At 33.9% G+C, this 15,550-nt stretch overlaps 1 protein-coding gene across 5 annotated transcripts in view; it reads right to left on the reverse strand.

Moving 5' to 3' along the window:
• Mdga2 (MAM domain containing glycosylphosphatidylinositol anchor 2) overlaps nucleotides 1–15,550 on the reverse strand; it is a 715,677-nt gene that overhangs the window by 152,493 nt on the left and 547,634 nt on the right. For all 5 annotated transcript variants that reach the window (XR_011373061.1, XM_070027506.1, XM_070027497.1 and 2 more), the window contains exon 7: nucleotides 7,825–8,154. Coding sequence is in view for 4 of the 5 variants with exons in the window: in XM_070027506.1 (XP_069883607.1) it covers nucleotides 7,825–8,154 (330 nt within the window). In the remaining variant the exon portion in view is untranslated. The remainder of the gene's footprint in view (nucleotides 1–7,824; nucleotides 8,155–15,550) is intronic.

The raw sequence follows: 15,550 nt of genomic DNA on the forward strand, positions 1-15,550 counted from the left end.
ATGAATTAATTCTACAATTCTGAGTTAATTCTACAATTCTGAGTGACACAAAATCCTGGTTACTCTTTGTCATTGTAAATAAAAAGCACTAGACATTATTCTCACTTGCATTTTCAATTACTCTTGCTTCATATGTTAGATTTTCCCAGATTCAGTCTTCTTGTACTAAGAAAAGTTTCTTTAGGGTTAAAGATTTTCTCTATTAAATGTCAGAGACAGCATTAAGAAAGGGAAAGAATTGCATGTACTGTATTCATTTCTTGGTGTAGGTTTCCTGTGTTCAATAGGTTTTCTTAAAGTGTTTCTATCTACCAAATTACTCCGTTCTATTGAGATTTTAGTAATTCCTCTTAAATTATTTATCACATTTATATAAGCATTTAGGCTTCTGAAGGTCCTCTGAAACAGGAAAAAACGTTTTTGACTATTTGAATTGTTTCTGCTAAAAGATAGTAATAAATAAAAACCATTTTCCAAATACCATCATTGCTAACAGTGCTCAAATGACAACAATAAAGAACAAAATAAAATATTTGATGAGGACAACTGACATTTTCCAAAATTATGTAAAATGTGAACATAAATTCTTTTAGAACAGGTTTCAGTGTTTCTGTTTCCTACTATTTTAGCCATCCAATATGTGGAAAACTATACACTTTAAAATATTCAAGTACAGACTTCCTATACCTTTTTTAGACAATACACATTGTTTAGTTTACATGTATCACATGTAGAAAATCTGCATGGAGCCCTAAACAATTCAGAGTTAATGTAAGTCAACAGAAGTAATAATTCTTGGAATATTTAATAATTCTGAAAGAAATTTTTATTGGAACATGTTTTCAAATTTTAATCAAAAAAATCTATACAGCAAACCCTGTTTGCAAATAAACAGTGCTGATTATAAAATCATCTTCTTGGTAAATGCTTATATACTTAATTATGTAATCATATATATATAAATCAGCTAACAATATTTTCCTTTACTCAAAAATAATAGGAATTATGTATGATTGTGAGCATTGTTGGTCCCAAATTGCCTAAAATACGGTGCGTGTGTATATTCAAAGAATTGTCTCCACTTGATGAGAACAGTGCTCTGCTTAGTTCAGTGTCTGTCTGGCAAATGCACTGAGCATTAAAACCTCCTAAGACTGACAGAAACACAGTAAAGATGCCTGCTTGGACCTGCTTAAATTCAACCCCAGTGCTACAGGTAAAGAGGAAAAGCATTTTTTTTAAGTGAGAAAGGTTGGAGATGAGGTAATTTACTGTTTTAAGATGGGCAGTGTCCTTACTAACACCTAGCATAAAACCAGCACTATACTTCTTCCTAGCCAATATCAAGGACAAAAATAACAACACTTTCAAGTAAACACAGTCCATTGAGAGAGAGGAATTTACTAGCCTTTAAGAGGAAATGTAATCTGTAAGAAACTAATTCTGTCTGATAGCAGTATGAACACTGGCCCTTCAAATAGGCCCTTCAGAAAATAAGCATCTGACTACATATTCACTTTATGCCATTTTTCATAATGTTATATTTTTCATTAAGTCTTTTAACTCACTCAAAAATACATATATAAATTGATAAAAAAAGATAAATGAGTTCACAAATAGTGTAAGGACAGGAGCAGAAAACACCATATGTTAGTAATAATGAGATCTGAGCAATTATAGAATAATCTCAGGAATATTTGCCATTTAATTTTACAATTAAGGTAATTCTAACACAGACAATAGTAAACTTAGCAAAGCATTCAATAGAAGATACATGTGAACAGGAAATAAAGTCTGTGTTTTTGCTTTATTCTTTATGAAAGGTATTTATGCTTGTATAACAAATAAAAGTTATATGTTGATTTAGGATATTGTAAGTCTATTGAATCCCGTTTTGTCATTGCTTCACTTCTTAAAAGTTTCTGAAGTGTAGGATAGAAGCCAATATATTGTGACTCATATACAAAATATAGTGTGCCACCTGCTTTTATAAATAAAGTTTTATTGGGAGATACCTGTGTACATTAAATTACCACCCATGGCAGGTTGTCTATTATACTAGAATGATAAAATAGCTGTGACAGAGAACATATGGCCTGAAAACTTGAAAATTACTACCCAGGCCTTCACAGAAAGTGTTTTCCAACAGCTGGTCTCTGTCATTAAGTCAGAGGTCATGGATTGTATTTCACAAGTTTGGATTGTAGGAAATATGTTTTCTCTGTCCAGTAACTCAGATACCAATTATATAAGTTTAGAATCCATGAAAGTTTCCTCTGTTCAAAGCATTGTCAGAGTTTCGCATGTGAAACTTATGGCTTCCTTTTCCATAAAACTACCTTCTCCCTCATTGTAGTTATTTTATAGAACCAGAAGTTATAATCAGCAGAACTTCATGAGTTTCTTTTCCTCTTTAAATGGAAAAGGGCAAGGAAGCAGATCCAATTAAGTGGATTTAATCATTTTTTTTCTTTCGCCTTCCTGCTCATTACCAATTCTTATTCATTGTGTAGCATAGTCCTTTGTTATCAACAACTTTCATTTTGCAGATGTGAATGCTTGTGTAGACTCAGGTTAACTACCACAATTAAAGTAATCATACAGGTAGTCAGCAGAGCTAAATTTGTGAACTCATTTTTCCACTTGGTCATCACTGTGCTTCTATGTTCCCGTTGCAAGCTCTTATTTAATTCTAATTCATGCTCCATATCTTGTTATATAAAATGCTTACTTATTCTAATATAGGAGTAAAACAATACCCCCCAAAACACTATGTCTTCTATTATATTTAACCACCAGATGTCTTACCATGGAAATCTCCATCTAACAGAGTCTCAGTGCTTAGGTTTTCAAGGCCTGATGCACATACATCTGTGTTTTCTATAAATCCTCAATCATTGAGTCATGAAAAGGAAGAAAGATATGCAAACTAAGGAGCACCAAAAACCTTACAATGGAGTAGCACTGGAGGGAGCAATAGCATTTCACAGACAACACTCTGAAAATTAAAAATCAACCCCCCAAAAAACAACAAACAAATCTATCCAATACTAGAACTACTCAGGAGGCTGAGACCCCGGGGATCACAGTTTGAAGGCAGCCCAGACAGGAAAGTTCGTGAGATTCTTATTTCTGATTACCCAGCAGAATGCCAGGAGTGAAGCTATAGCTCAAGTGACGGAATGTTGGAGTGAGAAAGCTGAGCGACAGCACCCACACCCTGAGTTTAAGCTCCTGTACTTACACAAACACACACACATTCTCTCTCTCACACCCTCACACACAACCTACTATAACAATTACATATGATTAGATTTACTATATATATACATATATATCTAAATAGAAAGCAAGCAAGGAAAATATTTAAAATTCTGATTTTGACTGCTGTCAATAGTACTGAGCATGGGAAGAATTTTCATTTTGTAAACAGTAAAGATTTCAATATTCCTGAAACTTTCCAGGTGGCATATGTTTTGTTAAATGTCCACTCTTTCCAGTGTAATCATTACGATGCTATTTCTTTTTTTTAATTATTTAACTAAGTTTTTATTGTGAAAATACTGTACAGAGGGGTTACAGTCACATGAGCAAGGTAATGGGTACATTTCTTATCAAGCAGTGTTGCCTCCTCCTCTATTTTTCCCCTACCATCCCTTCCCTCTCATCTCCACAACTACATCCCTCCCCCCACCTAAATTGTAAAGTTCATTTGTCAACATAATGTCTTGTACAGCTCATTGTTGTAATGGGTCAACCTGTATCCCTATTTAAGTAATTTGTTTTTCCCCTTCTACTCTCCAAACGCTATTTCTTTCTACGTTTACTCATATATTAATTATTTGTGACATATCTCTATATTCCTGTGTGAGACCCTGACCAATGGATTCACAGTGTCTATAGATGTCTGACCAAATTCTAAGCACAATAGCTTTCTATTCTATACCATGTCTGGTTTCTATGCAAATTGTCTTGAAAATTTAAATTAGCATTTACCTCAGAGCAAGGTGCATGTGTAATATTGACATACACTACAGTACCCAGGAGGTAGAAATAATTAAGTAACAGAATTTGAAAGACATGGATATTTAACTTGGCAAAACAAGAAATATGCATAATATGCATAATTTGTATGCTTACAGAGTAAGGATTAAAAATTTCCTTTTTAATATTAAACTAATGTGAAAATGAGATACTTTATGCTCCTGTAGATCAGAACTTTTGTTAGCCATTCAAATGGATGATCAAATTCAAAATATATGTAGCTAGCTTCTCTAACATTTCCTTACAATCAAATCTCTAAAAATAATATTAATGTTATAAGTAACATTTACTTTCCTGAAATATTTTATATTTCAATTTAAAAATAATCTCAGCCATGTGACTCTCAATTGAAGAAATGTTACATAGTAAGTACTGAGATTATTGATTTATTATATGCTATTTTTATGAAAACTTAAAAGGCTCAGAAACTCTGTGTTTTAAAATGTTACCCTTAAATTACGTTTAACATGAAAATATCTTCAACAGAGCAAAACTAATGACCATTTTGTCAGTGCTTATTTCCTTAATAAAAACAAAACTTGGAAAACCCAGAACCTAAGACTTCCACATATACCCATTTCTAAGCAGTTGCTTCATTCTCTTTGATTCACTCAAACAATCTGCATAAATTGCCTTTATACTCTCTGTGATTTTGAGTGCTAAATCAGTCCAAAATCTTTGTCCATCTTATAGCTTGTGAATTCTCATTTACATCCTAGCCTAGAACAAACCTATTTTCATATTATTAAGTGCAGTTGTTTATCATATAAAAACAATAATCTTGTTTAGTTAGTTTTTTTTTTCCTTTTTTCCAGTAGTTGGAATTGAACCCATGTCCACACTCTAGGCAAGCACTCTACCAACTGAGCCTTGCCATCTGCTGTAGTTATTATTAATATCAGTTGACTTACAAGATGTCAGTCCTATAGAGCTTTATCCTGGCCTCTGGTATTACACTGTACTGTAGGAGGAACAGAATATCAAAGCCAGTGTGAGAATAATATGAAGACAGTAAAGACACAATGTGCTATCACTTTTACAAGTCATCCCAGTCCCCACTGAAATACAATCTACTGAGTGGCCAGCCTCATGAGTAGCCTACTTTATAGCTGCTTTAAAGTATTTTATTGTTTTCATGTGGCTAATTGTAATTTCTTAATCATTTTTGGACAATGGCCAAATTTTCACTTTTACTGTACCAGAAACTATGCAGCTATGCTAGCATAATAGTGAAAATCCACTGTCATAGTATAGAGTTGTCTATTGAGTAATTGTTCTCAAAGTCAGTAAATAATTACATAAAAGTGCAAGAAACACACCAAAAGCTAATTTACACAGGTAATAGAATAAAAACAGGCAACCTGAGAGAAACTAAGTGCAAAAACTTACATTATTAGTTGAGTACCAACTGTACGCTGTATGTTGCCCCAAATACTGAGATTGCAACTAGGAAAAATTAAACAAAAATCTTTGACTTCTCAAGATTTCATTTTAGAGAGATCCAGATCTGTGTAAGAGAGGGTGGTGAATTTCATTGGGCCAGTGTTTTGAAGAAGAAAATGTATTTTTTAAATCTTATTTCTAGTTGGTAATCATGAAAACATAATAAGTAAATTACATTGTTACTATTAACATTTTAGTGTTGAAAAACACTTCAGGAGTAAAATATAGTCTCTAATCCTCTTGGATTTTCCTTTTAGAATGTTTAGAATAATAATAAATAGTTTCAAATGGGAAACATAACTAGCATACTTAAAAGTTAATGTTAGAGATTTTCTTAGCAGTAATTTTATAATGTCTCTTTCTTCACTTATTTTGTGATCCCTTCTCATTGAACTGTAACTGACCCATGCCCTAATCCAGTTAATCCTTTTTGATAAAAGCATTGATTCTTTGGATTTGTTTTTCTTGTGCCACTGTTTCTGAAAAAGAAATGGAGGGAAAAAAGCAGACAAGTAACCAGACAAAACAAAATAATTGTTATAATTACTTTCAGAGCAATCTTAGAAAGGTATCTCCCCCAGAAAATAAATGCAAAGAATCTTGGATTTAATTAAATTGGTTCTGTTCTTTTTTTTTTTTTTTTTTTTAATCAAGGGCCTGGATACTATCCATGAGCTTTGTTGCTCAAGGATAGTATTATTTTTACCACATTGAGCCACAACTCTACCTCTGGTTTTCTGGTTTTCTGGTAGTTAATTGGACATAAGAGTCACATCGACTTTCCAGCCTAGGCAGGCTTTGAACTGCAATTCTCAGATCTCGGCCTCCTTAGTAGCTAGGATTAAAAGTGTCAGCCAAGTGTGCCCACCTTGTACTCCTATTGGAAGAGAAAGACCACTTATAGTACAGAATTACTTAAGGCATTAGTCAGTGAATATTTGTTAATTAAATGTGTCAGCAGTTTTCCACCAACATCCTAAAAGAACTCATCTCCTAATGTTACCATCAATATTTGAAGATCAATTGTATAAAAAAACTTATTTTTTTTAATCTGGTAAAGGACTAGTGTCTAAACAGATGTACTCTTTATGACTCCAACTTCCTTTCACATTAATTATAATAGATAAAATTGAATATTCTTTAGAAAGCAGAATGATAAAAAATAAATAATTTATTTCTGCCTGAAGTATGGAACTATGTTCCTTAAAAATAAAATCAATCTGATGCACTGAATTTGGAGCTGATAGAAGGCACAAGGTCACAGGTGAATAACAAAGTACAAGTCAATACATGGCCTGCCTTGGAGAGGAAAGCCCATTGTCAAATACTCATTAAAACTGAGTGCATCTATGAGCATTATATTCTATGATTTCCATCCGTATTATTCAGCTTGCACTGTGAAAGAATCAATCTCCAAGTAAAATTCAATTTAGTGACAAATTGACCAAATAAATGCAGCTAATATAAATGCTCACTAGTTACACTTAATAGAAGTGAAGCTCTTAAACCATCTTGAGATTATCTATGATCCCGTAACAAATCACAAACCACTAAAACTTTCCTCCCTTATAGTTGTACATGTAATCAGAGAAAACTAACCATGTATTTTTATTTTGAACTTTAAATCTATGTTTTCATTCCATATTTAAGTCCAAATCATATCCGACTACAGATGACCTTGTTAGAGGAGAATGTATTTCCTATATGTCTTTATTTATTTATTTGTGAAGGTATGGGCCTGGACACGGTGCCTTTGCTTTTACTCAAGGCTCTACCACTTGAGCCACATCTTTGCTTCTGGCTCAGGGATAGTTAATTAAGATGAGAGTCTCACAGACTTTCCTGTCCCAGCTAGTTTTGAACTGCAATCCTCAGATCCCTGCCTCCTCAGTAGCTAGGATGACAGGTGTGAGCTACTAGCTCGGAGCTCATGGGTTTTATTTTAAAACCTTAAATTATCTCAGCATTTCTTTTCTGTGCATTTACAACTTCCAAATATTGCCTCAGTTCTTTACTCAGTTATTATTAACCCTGGTTCACATTACATTTTAAAGTTCTGCAAGGGTTCATAGTTCATGAAAAATAATTGCATTTAACCTGTAAAATTATATCTGTCTCAGTGCTGTTAATGTTATTTGTCCAATTTGTATTGGCTCACGCAAATCGAAACCGAAATGGAAATAACAATGTCTCTCAATTGGGTATTCACCAGAACAATAACATTTTTGGTTTTAGAAAATTAAAAAAAAAAGTTCTCAGTTTGACTCGATCGTTTTGTTGAGTGTACAGACATTAGGTTAACATGAACATGAAATGCATCATGTATGTGCTTCTTACCTGTGCTGCTGGAAATATTAACATCAATGCTGATATCAGATATTCCTCCTCCTTTCAGAGAGGCTACACATGTGTATGTCCCAAAATCCGTGAATTTTAAATCAATGATATCCAGGTTTGTGGTTCCGGGGGAGACGTCGGGGTCAGTCTGCGTGATCACCATCCGCTCAGAGCTTCTCAGTGGACGGCCGTTTTTAAACCAACTGAAAGTTAACTCCTCGGAAGGGACAGCTTCCACTTGGCAAGATATTTTCACCTCCCGTCCAATCTGGATGTTGTCATCTTTGTGATAAGGATCAGGGGTGATCCAAAATCGTCCTTTCTTTAGTGCTAAAATATAAAAATTCCATAAGTAGTTAGCATTCCTTTTGGGAATGCTAGGTAAACAACTAGGTAAACATGTCTGAGCTGAAATAATGTAAAGGAAAACAAGATAAAATATGCACATTTCTGTTATTTGCATGTAGTTTGCATACCCATCAACCTTATCTTGACCATCCAGAAATAATACAAAACCCTAACTCACTTAAGAATTCTTAAAAATGCTTTAATTAGATGGTATATTCCTTCAAAGATTGTATTTAAGGCTGATCAAAACTGGCCCAGGAAGAAATGAATTGATTCACATTCACAAGACATTTTCAAACAGAGAAATAACTTGAACTAGAATTTTTTTTAACAAGCGAAGACTTTTGCTATTAATTCTTTTGTGCTGCCATACATAGGAATTTCCTGTTCAATGTGTCTGCAGATTCTCTCATGCATATAACCAAAAGACCCTCTCTGAGAGATGGCTTGGAATACCTGCTATGTTTCTTTCCCAACCACAGTGTTTTCTAGATCTTCGCTATCAACCTGGATCAACGATAAGGACTCCAGAAGGCTACTGGGGGAGCAGTTACAGGCTTACTAAGTCTGAACTCTGAATGACACTGTGCAACTGAATATAAAATAGAGTTTTCTCCTTTATGCCAAATTCTCTTATACTCACACTCTTCTTTTTCTAACATTCTCTAATTTCCCTTCATCTTAAGCATGCTTATATGATACAAATGTATACATGATAAAAGTAGCAAATGCATACCACACCATCATCAGGATAAAATGGTGGTCATTCCCTTTTATTATGAACCCAATAGGCATAAAGATGCTATCAAAAATGATGTCAATTTAATAGACCTGCCGACACCTAAAGACTTTTAACTTTGTTTTGCCTAATCCCTCCTGTATTTAACATGGTTTTCCTCAGTTTAATGAACACCAGGAAAAATCTGTAAACATGAAGAAGAAGCCAGAGGTGAGAGTGTTTTTAAATTTAGAAAAAAAGTTGATTCTAAATTTCTCTTTTTTTAATGTTTTTTATTGTAAAAATACTGTACAGAGGGGTTACAGTTACATGAGTAAGGTAATGAGTACATTTCTCATTGAGCATTTTTTCCTCCTCCTGTGTTTTTCCCCTACCATCCCTTCCTTCCCCATCTCCCCAACTACTCCTCTCCTCCCCCAAAGTTGTAAAGTCCGTTTTCAACATAGTGTCATGTACATCTCATTGTTACAAGGGTCAACCTGTACATATGACCATATAAAATGATGTTAAGCAAAATTAACCCCAAGATAGGGACACAATTTTTTTCTTTCTTCCTATTGTTGTTAACGTATTTATAATGTACTATGTGATTTTTTTTGTTTCTTTGGTATGTTCCTTCCCCACAGTATAACCCCTGTTTTCACTGAACTTGATTCTGATGTCCTGCATCTTGTATATACATTTTTCTAATTTGGGGAGGGGAAGGGAAACAACAAAATACTTCTAAAATTTCTTGACTTGTTAACTTCAAATATATTTTGTATGGTTTTTTATCTATATATAATGAAGAGAAATAAATAAAAATGAAAAACAAAGATTGAAATGTACACCTTTCTTTTTACTCAAGACATATCTATAAGAGTTCTCTCAACTTAGTATTAGTTAAGTTCCAATTACTTAAGATAAACAAAAGAAGAATAAACCTAATCTTCACTTCCCTTTGTATGCTCATAGATTATAGGTCAATTTATGCGCCAAATAAATTAATACATTAAGTGGGCAGGAGGAGTTTTATATGCTTTATGAAATAAGCATCTCGGAAAAGATGCTTAGAGTCACCACTAAGTTTTTCTCAATGAAAGCCCCAAGAAGCAAATATAGCATGCTTTAATATTATTGCTTGTTAGCATTTTCTATCATAAAATTCAGTCTATGAATCTTATTTATGCCTATCTTTAGAAATAGGTAACTGTGGAACAGAGTTAGGGTACCTTGGGAGTCTTCTACTCCCTACAGTGGGGGATTTTCATCTTACAGGCACTGAGGGATGACTTCACAATGTCATGGCTACCATACATGGTGTGTAATATTTTGCATAAGCAATATAAATGTAATCACAACTCTATAGTACACAACAAATCACATGAACATAGAAATGGGCCTAAAATATGTACTTACGTTAGCATTATACCAGGTAAATGAGTTCTCTATAAGATTGTTCCTTAATAACAAAATGCTGAAATAAGGATAGAGGTTGACTCATTGTAACAATGAGATGTACAGGACACTATGTTGAAAACGAACTTACAACTTTGCAGGGAGGTGGGGAGGAAGAATTGGGGAGGCGGGGAAGAAATGCACAGTAGGGGAAAAACAAAGGAGGGAGTAACAATGCTTGATAGGAAATGGACTTATTACCTTGCTCATGAACTGTAACCCCTCTGTACGGTATCTTTACAATAAAAAATATACTATTTTTTTAAAAAAAGATTGTTCCTTAAAATGTTTGTAAAGAAAAATGATAAACTTAGGTGAATTTTTATACAATGGCCATCAATTTTGAAAATTTTAATTTTTTCACTTAAAAATCAATTCGTATTACCAATGTGAGAGTATATCAGAGGAAGATTTTGTTAGCATTCAAGGAGATTCATTTATTTGAAATCTCCATATTTCCTTACCTTGTTCCCTAATCAGAACATTCTCTTCCATCACTCTCCTTCCTTCTCCTCCCCTCTTCCACACAATTTCACAAGTTTCTTTCATTCATCTGTTTTCACGAATGTGTATAAACTACTTTGAGCACGTTCATATTCCATTCATCTTTTATTCTCCTTCTCCTACCACTCCCCCCACAAACCTGTTTTACATACCTACTATTCATTTTAGTTTTTAGGTATATGTTGTTTAAAAAGACTCTCCTTGTTGTATTTCACACAGACATCTATTCTATTTATATAGTAAAATCCTATTAGTTTCTCTTTGTTCTTTATATCCGCCCTCTATTATTCAAATATCAGTGAGTTTCCTAATGCTGTCCAGATACATAGTTCTAGCTAGAGAGCAGTCTCTTCTTGCTCTCTCTTTAAGTCCCTTCTTGAGTTCATTTGCCCAAATGAATGATTGAGTTATCTTATGTTAGTTTAATTTTTGAGCACCCTGAATAGCTTAGTAATTAATCCCTTGACAGATTTTTTCTAATCTCCAGACTCTCTTTTCTCTCTCTTGACTATTTCCTTTGCTGTACAGAAACTATAGAAAGTATAAGAAGATAGAAATAACTCCTGAATTTTATCAGCTCACACTGAAATAAGGCTAGATCTCAACATAAAAAAATTGAAAACAAAACAAAACAAAATGCATGGAAACTGAACAACTTTTGGTGAATGATGAAGAGATCACTGAAAAAAATTCCAAAGTTCCTAGAATTTAATGAAAATGAGAACATAACCTGCAAGAACTGGAGAAACAGCTACAGTAATGCTAGGAAAAAAGTTTGTAGCTCTGATCATCTACATCAGCAACAAATGAACAAACACAGCCCAGAAAAATCTTCAAAAGTACCTGATGAAGCATCTCAATTAGCAAATGGAAAGAATTAAAGATTAGTGCAAGAAATCAATGAAATAGAGATTTAATCAAACACAGACAAAGAAATAAAAAGTTGGTCTTTGAAAAGATAGATAAGCCCTTCATTAATCTCACTAAAAGGACCAGAAAAAGCAACCAAATAAAAAAAAATTAGAGATTAGTAGTGATATTACAATGAATAACAATCCAGAAGATCATGAAGGAACAATCTGAAAACATATTCAAATAAATTGTGAAACGTAGCAGAAATGAGTATATTTCTAGATACATTTGACTTACCTAAGAGGCTATAAACCACTTAAATAGACCTATAAGGAGCAACAAAATTAAAGTAGTAATAGCCTCTCAACAAAGAAAAGCCCATGAACTAACAGGTGTGCTACCAAATTTTACCAGACATTTAAAGAACTGATATCCACACTCCAAATTATAAATGGAAGGAACATTATCAAATTTATACTATGAAACTACTATTATCACCCATTCCAAAACCAGTTAAAAATACAACAAAGGAAGAAAATTACAGGCCAAGCTGATAAACATAGATGACAGAGAAGCCAAAAATATTCAGTAAAATATTTTCACGTCGGATTGTATCAGGGTACATTTATGAGTAATGTTCATTGGAAATGTCATATTGGTTGTCATATGCAAACACACAAAACAATTGTTTTGTACTTGACATTAACTTACTGTGTACTTACTTATCCATAGTTCTGTGCTCTGCACAGTAGCATATTAAATTGATTTGGCATTGAAAGGTTATAAATATATTAAATCAATATTCATACTACACATTGTGACTGTTCAACTAATAACTTGAAACTGTAAAATTAAATGTAAAATCTAAATGTAAAATATTTATAGAAAGCAACGTAATAAATGTGTTCCAAAAAATGATCTCAAAAAGGTATGAATTTGAGCCAGGCACCAGTGGCTCACATCCTAGCTACTCAGGAGGCTGATATCTGAGGATCGAGGTTCAAAGCCAGCTCAGGCAGAAACGTCCTTGAGATTCTTATTTCAAATTAACCACCAGAAAACCGGAAGTCACACTGTGGCTCAAGTGGTAGAGTGCTTGCCTCAAGCTGAAGAGCTGAGGGACATAACCGAGGCCCAGAGATCAAGACCCCCAATGACAAAATGGTATGAATTTATTTTTTAAAAAATTGTTGATATCAGCATTGGTTAATATTGTGGATTTGGCTTAAGCTTATCATATGAATTTTCTAAATAGCAAAATCTCTAAAGAGGAAAAAAATTGACAAGTCAATCTCTTGCCTGAGTTCCAATGAAGAAATATCATGATAAGTAGAATGGATCATTTGGCTTTCAAGCCAAATCTCTGACTTTAATATATTCTGTTTATCAAAGTAATTTATTCTACATATAGAATACAAACAGCTTAAGGAAAATAAAATATTGTGTGCATGTGTGTGCATGCGCATTTGTGTGTGTACACATGTACATATGTTCATCCATAGCAATAACACAAATTTACTTTGGTTTTGCAATTCACTCAGAAATCCAAAAGCTTTGCTCTGTAAACTAAACATAGAGCTATGATATCTTGCAATTTCTTTCTAGTTTTTCATTTTCTACTTGGTCCAAAATAGGTGATCTAATTTTAATGGGTCAATTGTGTCAGTTATAAAAATAGGTGATAATATTGGGCCCCCTCAGAGATCCATTGTGAGAAATAGCTAATTAGCAATTGTATTTGAGCTTAGAATATACAGTATTTAATATAACTAATCAGCTGGCAAGTTAAGTTTCTTCATTTATAGTTAAACACTCTCCTTTTCAGTGAACAGTTTATAGTAGTTCATACAATCTTAATTTAAAGTCATTTCCTATTACCAGTTATTTCAAAATCAGCCACTGCTGGCTCACCCCTGAATTCCTAGCTATTCAGGAGGCTAAGATTTGAGGATCACAGTTCAAAGCCTTCTTAGGCAGAAAATTCCATGAAACTTTAGTCTCTAATTAATCAATCAATTAATCAATCAATTGAGCTGTGGCTCAAGAGGTAGAACATTAGCTTTGGGCACAAAAGATCAGGGACATTGTCCAACCCCTGAGTTCAAGCCCCAAGAGTCACACACACACAAACACACACATATATATATTATTTCATATTCCTAAAATCAGTCTGAGATTAGTACTGGCATATTGCCAGGGTCCAATAAATTTAAAGGGATTCTAGAGTGACAGACATTTTTTGGGAAAAGGGAGAGAAATCATTTTGCTCGAATTCAATTTCTTTGTCTCCACATTGAAAAAAACATTAACTTAAGAGAACATTAGAGTTGGCTTAATGTATCATAAATTGTAATGGATGAGGCTCAGAAGCTACCTGTGCAGTGTGGCAATACATCTTAAAAGATGGGAATGAATCTCAGCCTCTTTTCTTGAAAATCAGTTTGGAAACATTGCAATATAACCACAGTCTTCCTTATTTAACACTAAAAATTTGATGCAGACTTGGTCCATATTCCTTTTTGGTACTTTTTTTTTTTGGTAGGACATGGAGCCTGAACTCTGGGCCTGGACACTGTCCCTCAGCTCTTTAGCTCAACGCTAGCACTCTACCACTTGAGCCACTGCACCACTTCCAGGGTTTTCTGCTTATGTGGTGCTGAGGAATATGAACCCAGGAACTCATGCGTGCAAGGCAAGCGCTCTACCACTGAACCTCTTCCCAGCCCCATAATACATTATTTCTGAAACTACTCTAAATTCACTTAGCCTTTCTATTTTGAGATATTTAAAGTGGCTCTGTGAATGGACTAAACCCAGGTGTAAAGCAGAGGCCAGGAGTTGCAAAAATCTGGGTAGGGTTTGCTGTTGACTTTCCAGATCTGTGCCTATGCATGCCAGTCATAAAAGTAGTTCTTGAGTTTAGGCTCCAGAAAGAAACGCTAGAGTAAGTTTAAAGATTGGGACATCCATAAGAAGACTATGAGATTGTATCTTTCCTGCAACTGTAGACTAAATATATAAAATAGGTTACTTTGTTAGTAAAATTTACAGAAAATAGTAGTCAACCATGAAATAAAATTTACGTGTGCTGAAGACATAGCCCAGTGGGAGTCCAGCTGCCTAACAAGCATGATATCCTGAGTCCAAACTCAGTACTTCCAAAGAACAAATAAATGAATAAAGTAAACTTTATGAAGAGAACAAAGATGACAAAGGTGTTTTCAATTTTAATGTGAAAGTTTAATTTTCGAAACAAATATAAGTTGCCAATTTTTTATTTTATGTTATTTATTTTTTGTCAGTCAGGAGGCTTGAACTCTTTGCTTGGGCGCTTTCCCTGCGCTCTTCAGCTCAAGGCGAACACTCTACCACTTGAGCCACAGCACCCCTTCCGGTTTTCTAGTTGTTTATCGGAGATAAGAATCTCACTGAGTTTCCTACCCAGGCTGGCTTAGAACTGTGATACTCGGATCTCAGTCTCCTGAGTAGCTAGGATTACAGGCGTGAGCCCCCAGCGTCCTGCAAGTTGCCAGGTTTTTACTTATACCATGATCCCATTTCAGAAAATAGTGATCATTGATTACCAATCTAAGTTGACAAATGAGTAAATAGACTATTCAAATACTACACTTTATAATCTCAATGGACTATCCAAATACTACACCTTATAATCTCAATAGAATAGAAATATGAAAAAAACCTAATCTGCTGGTAAGAAAAATGGATCTAGAAATCATTAATAGAGATTTTCTGGTAAGTAAAGTATTAATTTCCTATCCATTTATCTTCTGATAAAGATAGTAAAATATTTTCATGAGAAATAAAGTGTTTTCCATTCTTATCAAG

The sequence above is a fragment of the Dipodomys merriami genome, unplaced genomic scaffold (genome assembly GCF_024711535.1).
Source record: "Dipodomys merriami isolate MVZ:Mamm:240054 unplaced genomic scaffold, mDipMer1.0.p SCAF_1, whole genome shotgun sequence".
NCBI lineage: Eukaryota > Metazoa > Chordata > Mammalia > Rodentia > Heteromyidae > Dipodomys > Dipodomys merriami.